The sequence below is a fragment of the Enhydra lutris genome, unplaced genomic scaffold (genome assembly GCF_002288905.1).
Source record: "Enhydra lutris kenyoni isolate GAN:26980312 unplaced genomic scaffold, ASM228890v2 scaffoldscaffold30, whole genome shotgun sequence".
Classification (NCBI taxonomy): domain Eukaryota; kingdom Metazoa; phylum Chordata; class Mammalia; order Carnivora; family Mustelidae; genus Enhydra; species Enhydra lutris.
Genome location: NW_019154114.1, coordinates 10,255,863 through 10,269,553, shown reverse-complemented (window position 1 = coordinate 10,269,553; position 13,691 = coordinate 10,255,863). Strand labels below are relative to the sequence as shown.

Below are 13,691 nucleotides of genomic sequence, written 5' to 3'. Positions count from 1 at the left end.
TTGATGCCCACAAACGGTGTTGTGGTTTTCATTAAGCAAACAAAATGACTCAGTAAATTCATTTATTTTTCACCCTGCCAAGTCTCCTTATTCAGTAAGCATTAGGGTATCTTTGAAAGTGGATTTAACTTCTCTGAGTATCAGCCCTATGTATTTATTGCTTTGTGTAGCAGTGGCTTAAATTGTCTAAGTTAGAGCATTATTACACAGATGCCAAAAATGCTGGTTAAGGTCAGGTCCGCATTCTCTGTGCTTCCCCTTCCCCTTCACAGAGTAACTTCTGTCTGTGCAGTATCTCTGGGTGAGCAGCTTCTGTACGTTCCTTATGTTTGGCAACAGTAGCCACTGATAACTGAGTAAAACAAGTGGGAACTGAATGCTGGTAAGCGAGGTCTAAACGGACCAGTGGTTTGGTGACCTGTAACCAACAGCCGTGGGACAGTTACTCATAGAGGCTCCTCGAAATTCGGACCCAAGCTGGGATCCAGCTGCTGACAGTACAGTTTTCCTTTTCCTCCGCGGCAGAATGGAAGCAACGGAAAGCTCACGCCGTTAGCCGTCAGCAGGCCCTTCCCTGCAGGGCTTGCTTCCTGACGAGCGGTCCACGCGTGTGAGCCTACAGAGCGGCGCGTCCTCTGGGCTCCCCGGGGGAGTAGCTTGCTTCACTGCCATCGGGACCTAGCACTTTCCATGGTAGGAACAACAATGGTGCCAGAGGGCCGTTAGGTAACTAAGGCTCCATAAACACATTCTGAGGGTGAGAAGCCCAGCCTCTGACCCAAGTAGCAGGTGCACCACATTCTGTGGTCGTCGGGTGCCCTCTTGTGGGGCAGGTGCCCGGGACTTGGCTGCCAGATCTCCTGGAGAAGACATTAACTCGGTCTTCATCACTCCAGATGCCCCTGACTACAACAAATCCTCAGCAGGGCTTTGTGAAAAGAAATGTTTCTTGCTTGTAAAGACTTTGCCTCCACTTCCCACCAGCAGCTTGGCTGGCCCTCCGGCAGTGGCGACACTCCTGAGAAGAGAGATTGTAGCGACTCTGCTCCCTTCCTGGTGACCCCAGTACTTGGAAACAGACCACTTGGAGGATGAATTTTTCATTCACATGTGCCCCTTGTCGGATCAGAGGCGCAGAGCTAATGAGAGGGGCTCACCTCAGGTGTTCATCACTCCGCAAGTGCCAGGTGCTCAGGACCTCTGAAGTGCCCGTGCTCAACCGCTTCCTCTGCTTCCACAGGAGATGAGCGTGGGCTACGCGAACGGGATCCGGGTGATGAGCATGACGCACACAGGAGAGCCGGGATTCATGCTTTATATCCCCATAGAGGTGAGCCTCCCGGGGAGGGTGCCAGCTTCCCCACGCCGGCTGGGCATTGGCAGGGCTAGAGTTTCCAGCTGGGCCTTGGGAACTTAGATAGGCTGCAGTGGAGGGACTTCATTTTGAACTAAGGTATTTACTTTTTTGAAGAGGAAATACATTTACATGGTTTAAAAATCAAAACCTAGGGGCGCCTGCGTGGCTCAGTGTGTTAATGCCTTTGCCTTCGGCTCAGGTCATGATCCTGGGGTCCTGGGATCAAGCCCCGAATCAGGCTCTTTGCTCAGCGGGGAGCCTGCTTCCTCCTCTCTCTGCCTGCCTCTCTGCCTACTTGTGATCTCTGTCAAATAAATAAAATCTTTTAAAAAATTTAAAAAAAAAAACCTATAGGAAGGATTTAGTGCCACCTGAGCAGTTCCCAGCAACCACCACTAGTGACCCAGCTATTAGTTTTTTCTAGGTCATGTCCAAGATTTCTGTGCATATGCAGATAAGTTCAAAGACACCATAACCCTTTTTTAGAAACACAGATGGAAGCATATGGCTGTTCTTAATAATCGTAGAGCTCCTTCCGGGTCAGTACCTAAAGAGAAGAGCTTCCTCTTTATTTTTTAACAGTGGTGAGTCTTCCTTCACATCACATCGTCAAATCATCATTTACGTGATTAGTCTGGGACCGATGGACGTTTGTGGGTGTAGCGCTTGTAGGCCTTTGCTGTTATAAGCCGCTCTGCGTACCGGTGTCTTCCCGGGCCGTGCACGTGCATGCCCCAGCGCTGCTCTCTCACAGGTTGGCTGATAGGTACGGCGTTGTCAGCGCACTCTTCACTTTTTTTGTGAGATGAAGCAACTTTTCAGAACCCATTTCCAAGTAAAAGCTCATCTGTAGGACCTGTGCACTCCTGCCTGCCCCTCCCCCACCCTGTTCTTCTGACCTTATCCTTTCTCTGCCTCTTCCGCTCCTTGCCAGTCCTTGACCGTGCTGCTGCTCCTGCCTCAGGGTCTTTGCACTTGGCTCTTCCCCTTCCCTGGTGTGCCCTTCCCCCATCGGGAGGCTCTCAGAGCCGCACCTGCTTTGGGTCGCATTCACATGGCATCTTCTGGATGAGGCCTTGACGGGGCGCAACAGCCACCCCACCCCCTGGTTCTCCCTCTCTGCTTTCCATCTGATAAAATGTATTTTACTTATTTCATTCATCAGATTACCTTTATTTAATGTAAGTTCTCTGAAGGCAGGATTATTTATCTGTTTTAACTTTTACATCCTAGGCACCTAGAGAAGTATTTGGCATATAGTAAGTGGTTAATAAACGTTGCATGAATGAATGTTCTGGTCATAACCTTTGTGCACTTTTGTAATGAATGATTGGTCTGTTTACCAGTTTTTAAGCATTGTCTGAATCAGTCCTTGCTGTTGAGGTGTATCCCAGTTTGTCTTTTTTTTTTTTTTTTTTTTTTTAAGATTTTATTTAGAGTGTGTGCGCAAGTGGGGGGATGGGCGGAGGGAGAGTCTCAGGCAGACTCGGTACTGAGCACAGAGACCCATGCGGGACTTGATCTCAGAACCCAGAGATGGTGACCTGAGCTGAAAACCAAGAATTGGAGGCTTTAACCACTGAGCCACCTAGATGCCCCCCAGTTTATCATTGGTCTTTTCATTTTTTTGCCACACAGGTTTTAAAAAAAAATATATGAGAAATGTTTCATACGTTGCAGAGATGTTTTTGATTTTTATGTAATTGAGTTGATCTTTTGTGCCTTCTAGAGTTTGATGCATAGTGTCAGGATTATAAGATTTTTTTCAGTTTTCTTCTAGTGCTTTTATAGTTGTGTTGCTCTGTTGTATGGATTTGTGGGGTTTTCAAATATTTCAATGCCCCATCCTTTTGCAGTGTCTCTTGCTGTACTTCATGGGATATGGATCAGACTTTTTTTTTTTTTTTAAAGATTTTATTTAATTATTTGTCAGGGAGAGAGAGGGAGAGAGAGCAAGCACAGGCAGACAGAATGGCAGGCAGAGGCAGAGGGAGAAGCAGGCTCCCTGATGAGCAAGGAGCCCAATGTGGGACTCGATCCCAGGACGCCGGGATCATGACCTGAGCCGAAGGCAGCTGCTTAACCAACTGAGCCACCCAGGCGTCCCTCAGACTTTTTTTTCTACACGGATAACCAGTTGATTTGACATTCCATCCTTACCGGATCCTAAATTCCTCTATGTTTTTGGATTTATTTCTGGACTTCTGTTTTTATTTTTGGACTTCTGTTCCCTTAGTCTATCCATGATCAGGATCACTTACATATTGTAATATTTGGTTGTGCTTATCCTCCTCCATAGCTTGGAAAACTCTGGGAAAAAACATTCATGTTTTCTTATTTCCCCTTGGAAACTATAATTATCTAGTTAAGAACACTGACGGATTTTGGGTTATATTACATTTATACATTAGGAAGAACTGACATGAGGTGCTCAATCTTAAAAAAGAAAGCCTTTGAGTTTTTATTTAAGTTTTTTTGGTGACCTTTCAGAGGTATTGGAAGTTTTCTTCATATAGATGTTAAAATATTTTGTTGCTGTTGTGAATGAGACGAGTGGTATCTTTGTTCCATTATCTTCTAAGTGGATTATTATTTTTTAAAAAGATTTTATTATCTATTTGAGAGCGGGAGCATGCACAAGTTGGGGGATGGGCAGAGGGAAAGGGAGAAGCTTAGCCAGGAGCCCGAATAGGGTCTCGATCCCAGGACCCTGAGATCATGATCTGAGCTGAAGGCAAACGTTTAACCTTAATTGAGCCACCCAGGCGCCCCAAAGTGATAATGAAAGCCATTTTTTTCTTTTATATTTTTTATTTCCTTACTAAATTTTCTTATAGTTGTTTTTTAGTTGAGTCCTTGGAACTTTCAGGGTCCAGTCTTACGTACATAGGGATCCTAGGCATCTCTGTCTTGTTCTTGATGTTAGATGCATTACCTGCAGCCTTAGGCTTTCTTTCCGTTACTGGCTGAAGCAAGCATTTGCCAGCCCATGGAATTTTATGTCCTTGTCCAGACAGATATAACGGTTTTAAGATGAAGGGATTAGTCACAATTTGGGAAGAGTTGATGCAGCGGTAGCTGACTTGTGCCTGTGCAGGCAGGGATCGATTCTGAAGTGCCACATGATCAGTCAGCTTTGCCGCTTGGGTGCCCGTGTCATTAAGTGGCCAGACCTGGTCGAGGGGGATGCTCTGTGGCTCCAGTAGCTTCTTTAGTTAAGGCCTTGGTTTCAAAGTCTGACTATCCTGGGCTGGTCCTGTTTTTATGATTTTCCATGAGTCCAAGAGGTGATTTGTGCCATGCCTGGGTTCTTCTCAAGCTGGCTTTCATCCTCAAGAAGGTTATGCAGTTGACCCCTGAATAACGTGGGGGTCAGGGCACCCGCACCCCGCCCCAGTCAGAGCCCCACATAGAACTTTCAACTCCTCAAAAACGTGACCTGCTAATAGCCTGCTGTTGCCTGGAAGCCTTACTGATCACTCGAGGAGCTGACGGACACATACTTCGTGTGCTGTGTACTGTCCTCTTACAAGCCACGTGAACTCTACTTGTCAACTACATTGGTCTCTTTGAGGGAAATGTATTCCGAAATGTGGTGGCAGATGGCCGGTTCTTGTTCTGCTCACACCGAATCCCCAGCGCTTAGAAAATGAGCGCGCTCGGCTCCTGCTTTTCTCATCCAGCCCCGGGGGCCGGCTGAGTCCTTCTTCCCTGGCCTTCCTCTTCAGTATTCAGCTCGAGACTGGAAAGCACTGAACGGAAGGCACCAGGGATGCGGGCCCTTCGTTATTGCCATGTCCCTGTCCCTGTCCCCTCAGCCTGCCCCCATGCAGGTGTCGGGGCCACAGGCGCCATAGCGGTGTGCAGACGCGGTCGCATGGAGGCTGTCCCCGCGGGTGGCCTGTTCAGCAGCTGCTGCCTCAGCTGGAGGAATGCACCTGGCAGGGCAGGGGCCCCACCAGGGGAAAGGACTTCCACGCCAAGGAGGAAGCCAGGTGTTTTTCCGGTTTTGTCGTGGGCACGTATCATTGGACAGGTTTGCGCGCGCGGCCTGGTGGACTGACCAGCCCCGTGGAAGAACCACTGTGCTAAGTTCCACGAGCGTCGGTCATCTCTCAGGGAAAGCACACAAGGTGTTTTCCTTGGTTTTTTTTGTTTTTGTTTTTTTTTTTTATTTATTTGACAGAGATCACAAGTAGGCAGAGAGGCAGGCAGAGAGAGAGGGGAAGCAGGCTCCCCGCAGAGCAGAGAGCCCGATGTGGGGCTCGATCCCAGGACTCTGAGACCACGACCTCAGCCGAAGGCAGAGGCTTTAACCCACTGAGCCACCCAGGCGCCCCAGGTGTTTTCCTTGTGACGAAGACACTCGGGACTCACTGTTGAAACGGCCCCTGTGTCTGTCGCACAGCAGGGTCCCCGCCAGGGTCATCAGGTGGTCTGCTCCCTCCCTAGCTCTCATTTGTCTCCTGCCTGGGAGTCTGTACCTTCTGCCCCCTCCTTCCACTTCCCCTCCTGGCACTCCCCAACTCTCGAACCACAACTCTGGTCTTTCTGTGGGTGTGGGTTTGCGTTTCTTCATTGTTTTGGGTTCCACTTAGTGCGATCGTACAGCGTTTCTCCAATTTCTCGTTTTGGTTTTTGTTTCACAGTTTTTCTAGCAAATAACATTGTCTGTTCTGGGCTTTAGATTCCACACAGCGTGTTTAGGTAGGGATTGAGCATTCGCTTTCCATTTGGAAAACTTTGCTTAAGGTATCTGATACTTAAGGTTTCTAGAACCAAGAAAAGAATGCCACGAGAGGCTGGCTGCTGTGGGACACGGGTAGGGCTGCGCTGCCTTCCTGGCTCCTCTGTGACTTGATCTGGGTGTCCGGATGTGCTGTTCTCTGTGAAAAAGTCAGAGACTGGGCAGAGTTGTGTGTGATACATTTCCTAGCCCGGGCAGTGCATGAGGGCCACAGGGGAGCCAAGCAGGGTGAGAGAGCAAAGCCCGTGGCGGATGAGTGAGCTGCTGCAGGGGCAGGGATGGGCCTGGCCGTGCCATGGGGGTAAGCACGCGTCTAGGATTGGTCCTCGAGGACTGATCCCTGTTCTAGGCCCTGGAGGGAAGGGAAAGATACGGGTACTGCTTTCATGGAGCTTAATGTTGGGGTTGGGGGGACCCTGGCTCATTACCCCTGGGGGGACCGTGCTTTGGTTTGTCAAAGATGAGACCTCCTGAGAATTTCGTACACCCTCTGCCTTGTCAGAGTCTAGGTGGCCTGCCAACGGCACTGCCAGACACACCCCCATGTCGAACTGATGTGCGAGTCACTGACCTCTCGTCTCCCTCTCCAGTATGCCCTGCACGTGTACAACGAGGTGATGAGTGTTGGGCAGAAATACGGAATCCGGAATGCTGGGTACTATGCGCTTCGTAGTCTTCGAATTGAGAAGTTTTTTGCCTTCTGGGGTCAGGATTTAAATACCCTCACCACCCCCCTGGAATGTGGACGAGAATCTCGGGTGAAACTGGAGAAGGTACTGTATCTGCGTGGCCCAAGGGCTCCCCCAAGCCACCCCCTGCCGCAGGAGTGTACGTGGCCTCAGAAAGGAGCGGCTGAGGTGGAAGGCATCCTGCTTGGCGCTCCTGCAGACGGAGGGCTGTTGGGGAAGTTTCTCCATTTCCATGCCATGGACCTTTGTACACGGTACTCCTCTTAGAGTCAGCTGCCTCAGTTTTCTTTCTTTTCAAAGTAAATAGGAACATCATTTTTTAGAAAAGTGCTAGGTCAAGAGGATGTTAGTGAAAAGTCTCTTTCCCACGTCTGCCCCCCACCAACCTGCACCCCGAGCTGCTGCCTCTTCCTCTGAGCATGTGCTCCTCTCCCCGCCACCCCCAGCCAGGCTCCCCGCACTTGCTCCTGCTGCACAAATGATCTTAGGCCTTCCCTTGCAGTACAGCTCTATAGTCTTCTCCGTGCACAATTACAGGTAACTGTTTTCTCTCCAATATAAAAGTAATGAATACTAATTCTGGAAAATAGCAAAGAGTATCAAGGAAATTAAAACACACCATTTTATCTGTTCATACCTGCTTAGGTTGCCTATGTGAACCTACAAGCATTGACTATAGATGTACGTGTGTGGGCTTTTTGTTGAGATTCTACATATATAAAAACATAGTTTTTCTAAAATAATTCTAGTGAGTACGTTTGGAGGATTTTTCTTCCTAAATATTTTCTGTGTGGTCTTGTGGTTGAAATCTGAAAAATGCTTGTGTTACCGAAGTTCCCCGAGGAGGTCTTTACTATGGTGAACGCAGTTTTTCATGCAGTGGGAAACTGGGTGGGGGGGGGGGGTTGCCGAGTGCTGCCCCAGGCCAGGGACGCCAGGGGCCCCTTCGCACCCGGCATGGCCGTCCCGTCTCAGCCTTGCCTTCTTTCCTAGGGGATGGACTTCATTGGCCGAGATGCTCTGTTGCAGCAAAAGCAGAACGGGGTGTACAAACGCCTCACCATGTTCATCCTGGACGACCACGACACCGACCTGGACCTCTGGCCATGGTGGGGGGAGCCCATTTACCGCAACGGGCAGTACGCGGGCAAGACCACCAGCAGCGCCTACAGCTACACCCTGGAGCGCCACGTCTGCCTGGGCTTCGTACACAATTTTTCCGAGGACACGGGGGAAGAACAGGTGGTGACAGCAGATTTTATTAACCGGGGAGAGTATGAGATTGACATCGCGGGACACCGGTTCCAGGCCAAGGCCAAGCTCTACCCGGTCACCTCACTCTTCACTCACAAGCGCCGAAAGGAGGACGTAGAGCTAAGTGACTTGCACGGGAAGTAATGCTGGCGGCCTCACTTCCCCACCTACCCCACACCCTACCGCAGGGCTCCCCTCCGCCTCCCTGTCTGTCCTGACCTCTGCCTCCCAGCTCTCAGCTCCTTGATGCCATTTTAAACTTCACCTGCTTTTAAACCTTTTGCTTTGCAACCTCTTCTCCTTCCACCTTCCCCCCTCCCTTCTGCACTTTTCCATCTACCACTCACTCCGGGCCATTCCTCCCTCCCCTCTTCGCCCACCAGATTCCCGTGGTGACAAGAAGCATGTCTAATGGGCAGGACAGGCGCCAGCTCCACCTGTGGAAGTAGGTAACCGGGACAGTCGGATTTCTAATGCTGTGTTTCGAAGCAAGGGAAGCTGGTGGTGTGCAGGCCTCAGGGCAGGAGTTCCGTGAGGCCAACTTTTCTCGGAGCGGTGGCTCGCTGTGTGTGTGGCTCAGCCCTGTGCGAGCGCGGGCCGTGCTGCCAGGCCAGGCGGATCCCTCTCCCTTTCCCTGTGCCGTGGGCTGGCCCCCTGGTACCTCGAGCAGGAGGACGACCATCTACCTCACCCCCGCGAGGCATCCCGTGGATGCTGTCTGGTCTCTAGTGAACAGCGGCCCTGGCACCATCCCGAGGTCCCCTACCAACCTGGGTGTTACAGTGTCAGGCCGGGGCCACCGGCCTCAAATTTTCTCCGTGTCTCGCTCAGCTCTCCAAGAGCGCTTGTCGGCCTGAGTAAACAAGCCAGTGTTGGAAAGGGAAAAACCATGTTGCCTTTTGTGTTGCTTTTCCCGGCTGCAAGGGTCTGATCTCAGAAGGTGCAGAGCCCCAAGGCGGTTTCCTGCTGCTAGAACGCTGCTGCTGCTTTCTGCCTCTAAGCTCAGTCTCTCCAAGCGCATTTGACTTAGTCCATCCTCCCTCCCCTGTCCCTTGTGCAGTGGGCCCTCAGCCAGTGAACACTGCGGTCCCTTTGGAACAGGATGGTCGTGCGGTCTTGGCTGAGGAGCCAAACCTCGCTGGCCATGCTGAGTTCGAGAGAGCTGCTGGCCTCCCCACTGTGGCTTCCTCTGGCCCAGAACAGACAGATCCACACAGCGCTGACCACCCCCCACGCCCCTGCCATGGGTCTGCTTTGAGTTCTGAGCGTGGAGAGAGTACATCCTGAGTCTGCTCTCGGCCAGCCAGCGCTCTGGGGCTCCGGCATGGAAAAGGGCCTGGGGCACCAGAAAGGCCCTCCATGCTGTTAGGTAGGGGTCAGCTGGGCCACCTCTGCTGTTACAGATTTTGAACTGTTTTCTTGGTATCTTGGATGCATTAGCTCTAGTCAGGTCTCTGTACTAAAAAGCCTTTTGTTTTAGAGCAACTTAGAATTCTCAGCTGTGTCTGCTGTGGCATTTCTTGGGCTCTGTTTACTCAATCAGACAGATTCCTTCTAGACACTGCTTGCCATTTCCCCAGCCAGACAACTCCTACTTGATCACTGACTGCTTAAGGAGGTCTTAGTTGATTTATTAAGGGAGTAGGTAGTTAGAACTCTGTTCCCAGAGAGATGCTGCCCCTGGGGAGAAAGGGGCAGCGCTATTGCCCCACTGGACAGCAGGCGCAGCAGGGGCCCGACGGAGGAAGGATCGCGGCGCTAGAGGCAGCCTATGCTCTGTGCCACACTCATCTTTGTAAATGAAAAACTATTTCAGGTTGAATCTAAAAGACATTCTAGCTTTATTAGTTACTTATATCTTAGCTATAATTGGCAAGATGTTAATGTTCCGGGGCATCGCTGTTTGTTGAGGACCCTGACACACACACTTCGCTTCTGACACTTGAACACTCGCCCTTGAAATCTCTTGGTTAAGTCCGACTTCGTCAGTCTCAATTCGGTAGTTTCCCTCTTTGCTCGTAACTGTGAGGGGGATGACCCTTCCCTGCCTCCCCGCATACCTGACAGAACGTCCGTCCCGCGGCGGTCAGGCCCCGTGCGTTACCGCGGATGACCACTCGCCTCTCCCTGGAGATCCCAGGGATCCGGACTGCTGTGAACGGTGAGCGGGACTTTGTGTTCAGACACGCGGTCTTTTCTCTGAAAGGATCCACTGTCACCTCTTGTGCTGTCTTGATCTTGTGCTCTCTTGAGGGAGGGCCTCTGCGCTCTTCTCTTTGAAGCTAGAAACACAAAGCATAGCGGCCTCAAGCAGATGAAAACTCAGGGCTGCGGGTCCCTGCGGCCCCTCTCCTCCCCTGAAATACCTGCTAAGCCCCCACTTCTGGCACCACGTGTAAATCCTGGTTCCCGGCCCTACCACGGTCACTTGTCTTCTGTGGAAGCTTGCAGCGGAGAGACTCCCTGTGCGTACCAGAGCGCTCTAATTTGGAAAACTTAAGAGCAAGGGACAAGAACTACCTGCTGTCCTCTAACCTGTGTCGGAGCCACAGAGCACCGCACAGGGGACCTGCTCCAGGAGAGAGAACCACACAATCCCCCTACGTTTTTAGTGCTCTGCTGGGGGCAGGGGTCCCTCCCTGTGCCCCCGAATACAAGAGCTGCCCTTCAGAAGAGGGGCACAGAGACCACTAGGCTCAGTGATTAACCTCAGTTACCCCATTTCTGCAGGAGGAGAAGCCTGCTGACTTGGCTTCTCACCAGATCTGGTGTCCGTGGATTCTACCTTGTACAGACCAACAGCTTTACCTCTTTCCCCTCTGAGGCAGTGAAACAAGTGAAAAGTAACAACTCCTTCCTCCACTACCAGACTCTGAGCGTATTTGCAGTGTTCACCGCCCCCCCATGCGGCGGGACTGAAGCTTTCTGGAAGCAGCTGACCCTCACTGGAGAGCTGACCCCTCACCTTGCTTTCTGGCTCGGTTCATCCTCCGCCTGATGGACACATGTGCCGGCATCTGAGTCTCTACCCTCCGCTGAGAACCTGAGGGAGATAAAAGGGAATCTTCTATCATCTGTCGTCATAATTCTGACCCCAGAAGGCTGCGTCCTGGCTGACTTCCAGGGTTCGCTTCCGGGTTCGGCCTGCTGTCTCGCCGCAGCTGCCCGACCAGTGGAAGCAGCGAAGGGCCCCTCTGGTATCCGAGGTGGAGCTGTGGGCACCTTGCTTAGTACTGGAGAACTTTCCTACTGTTTCCATTTCCTTTGGCACACTCCCCCTCCCCAAATCTATCAGAACGACAAAGGGAACATTTTCACGAGTCGAGAACTGTCACTTGCAGGCGCATGGGTTCGGAGCAGCACTGCAGAGGGCAGAAACGGTAGCTGACCCGGGAGTCTTCAGTTAGCTGACGGGGCGCTAACCATGTCTCGCAGTAAGTCCTGAGCGAGCCCCGGGCTCTGCCTGGCAGCGCGTCCCCGGCAGCCCCCCTCGGCCTCCTCCACTTCAAGGTGCTGAGTTGTAAGGCTCCCCGTCATCCGCACACGGCTGCGTCTGCAGCCGCTCATCACTACAAATGCACTATTTTTCAAGAGAACTAAATATTTTTGTACGTCTTTGCCTTCTCTTTGTTCATTAAACACCAGAGTTATTCACTGTATAATGTGATTCTTGACTTCTCCAAGCAGAGAATCTGCATCCCTTGAAGAATTACACATTTCTTCCTGAGCTTTCTCCTCATATCTAGAGGTACCTATTTTTACCCTTCACAAACCTTTTCTGCCTTCTCGGTTTTCTGTCCAAGGACAGAAATTACAAGAGGGTAGGAAGGATATTTTTAGCATCAGTTTCAAAAGATCTATGCCAGGATTTCCTTTGCACACCAAGAACTGGAGCTGGGAGCACCTCTTTTCAAGCCCGGTTCTCGTGCCTTACGCCAGGATGTCCCACGGTGGGTGTAGGATGAAAAGAAACTTCATTTCAGTCTGAGGGTTCCCAGGCACCCCGCCACCGCCTCCCTTCCCCAGAGCAGACAGGTGAGGGGAAAAAGCTTCTGCGGCTTCTTTCACGGAGGGGTTTCTAGCAGCACAGTTAATGCTTCACTCTCGAGCCTCCTCTTGGATCCAGGAAATGCCGTTGTGATTATCGTTCAGGCTGTAACTCCTCTTTTACGTCTCTAAGTGTGCAGTTGGCTTAGCCCCTTTTGGTCCCTCTGCAGTGTCAGCTTCTGGTGCTGAAGACATCTGAGGCACTTTAGGGGATGGGACTTTTTCTTGAGAACTCTGGTGACTTTAGGTACCCGGGGTGAATTTCTGCCTCCATGAATGTGGTATTAACATTGTGCACTGTGTTTCTATCAAGCCAGATTCCAATTCAGATTTCCTTTTCATGTTACTAAATTTGTAAATGAATAAACAGACATTTTAATTATCTGGCTGTGTCCACTTATGAAATGTTCATCTCTAGTAACTCAATAAATGTATTTGGCCATCGCCAAGAGGTAAACACTTTCCATAAAACCATTTACACTGATACCAAAGAGGAAGAAAACCACATGGAAACCAAGGGTAAGCTAGAGGCATCGTGAAACCTCCACACAGTGGTGGCAGCCTGGGGAGAGCCTCTGGTTACTGTCCTGAGGTTCCGATCTCTGTTGAAGGATCTGACCTCCCCTTCTGCCTACTGATTACACAGTAAGAACCTGACACTTGACACATCACCCATCACCTGAGGGCCCGCACTGGTGTGCAAAATAGACTCTGTCCGTGCTTGCTCACATAGTAGGAAGAGAAGAAAACAGAGACGCACCCACATCTTTCACTACATGACCTAAAAATTCAGTCACTGGACTTTACTTACCCAGCGGTTTTTTGAGCGACTACATCTGTGAATCCGTAGATTGGCTAATGGGTCTATAACAATCTCATCGTGTCTTCCAAACCTACTTGTTAAATTTCCAGATAACTGAATGGCAACATTCAGTACAAAGGTACATCCCACACTCTCGGACTAATTCCAAAGGAAGGGTTCATGAAACACTGTGCACAGTGACACTTCCAGAATATGCCACAGTGATGCCCTTAGGGCACAACTCTCCGATCACGGGTACCTCCTCACTGTTACCGTGCCACACTGCCTAGCCCCGTGACGCGCCACAGGAGCAACAAGTGACTGTAGGAAGGAAGCACCCGGCAAACGGGGGCAGAGCAGGAAGACTTACCTCCCAGCCCCTCCACCGAACGAAAGGCCGGCAGAGTTCATTCCCGCCAGGACGAAGTAGCCCCGCACCGAAGGAGACTCGCCCATGATGCACCTCATGTCCGGGGTGAAGGTCTCGGGGCAGTTCACCAACTTCAGGATCTCCAGGGTCTCCAGGTCGGGCATGCGACGCAGGAGGGAACTCAGCAGGGGCTCTGAGCTGTGAAAACAAACCCAAACACAGTCCTCAGCTTTAGCGGATTCAAAACCTTCCGACTCCTGCTTCCCGACTCCCTCATATCACAGAGAACCTCCTGAAGGAGGCTTTCTCAGAAGTGCCAAATGGCCCGAGTCAGAAAGCCGCCCCTCACGTAAATGCACGCTCTGAGGATTAGCGTGCAATATCCGGAAATCCAGCTTGTACACAGGTCACGTGTCTTCATTTAA

The 13,691-nt window shown here is 51.0% G+C and overlaps 2 protein-coding genes across 7 annotated transcripts in view; one reads left to right on the top strand and one right to left on the bottom strand.

Annotated features, from left to right (window-relative positions):
• Positions 1–12,478, top strand: part of LOC111152872 (pyruvate dehydrogenase phosphatase regulatory subunit, mitochondrial) — a 37,696-nt gene extending 25,218 nt beyond the window's left edge. For 5 of the 6 annotated variants that reach the window (XM_022511566.1, XM_022511565.1, XM_022511569.1 and 2 more), the window contains 3 exons: positions 1,241–1,330; positions 6,695–6,877; positions 7,787–12,478. In XM_022511566.1, coding sequence (XP_022367274.1) covers positions 1,241–1,330; positions 6,695–6,877; positions 7,787–8,191 — 678 coding nt within the window. In that variant the 3' untranslated portion in view covers positions 8,192–12,478. The remainder of the gene's footprint in view (positions 1–1,240; positions 1,331–6,694; positions 6,878–7,786) is intronic. The other variant, XR_002640966.1, reaches the window with a different exon arrangement.
• LOC111152873 (pyruvate dehydrogenase phosphatase regulatory subunit, mitochondrial-like) lies at positions 9,872–13,683 on the bottom strand. Its single transcript, XM_022511570.1, has 3 exons — positions 13,267–13,683; positions 11,013–11,090; positions 9,872–10,329 (listed from the first exon to the last, which is right to left on the bottom strand). Exons 1-3 carry the CDS (start codon positions 13,428–13,430, stop codon positions 10,263–10,265), a joined length of 309 nt encoding a protein of 102 aa, XP_022367278.1. The 5' UTR covers positions 13,431–13,683; the 3' UTR covers positions 9,872–10,262.
• Between the last annotated feature and the right edge of the window lie 8 nt (positions 13,684–13,691).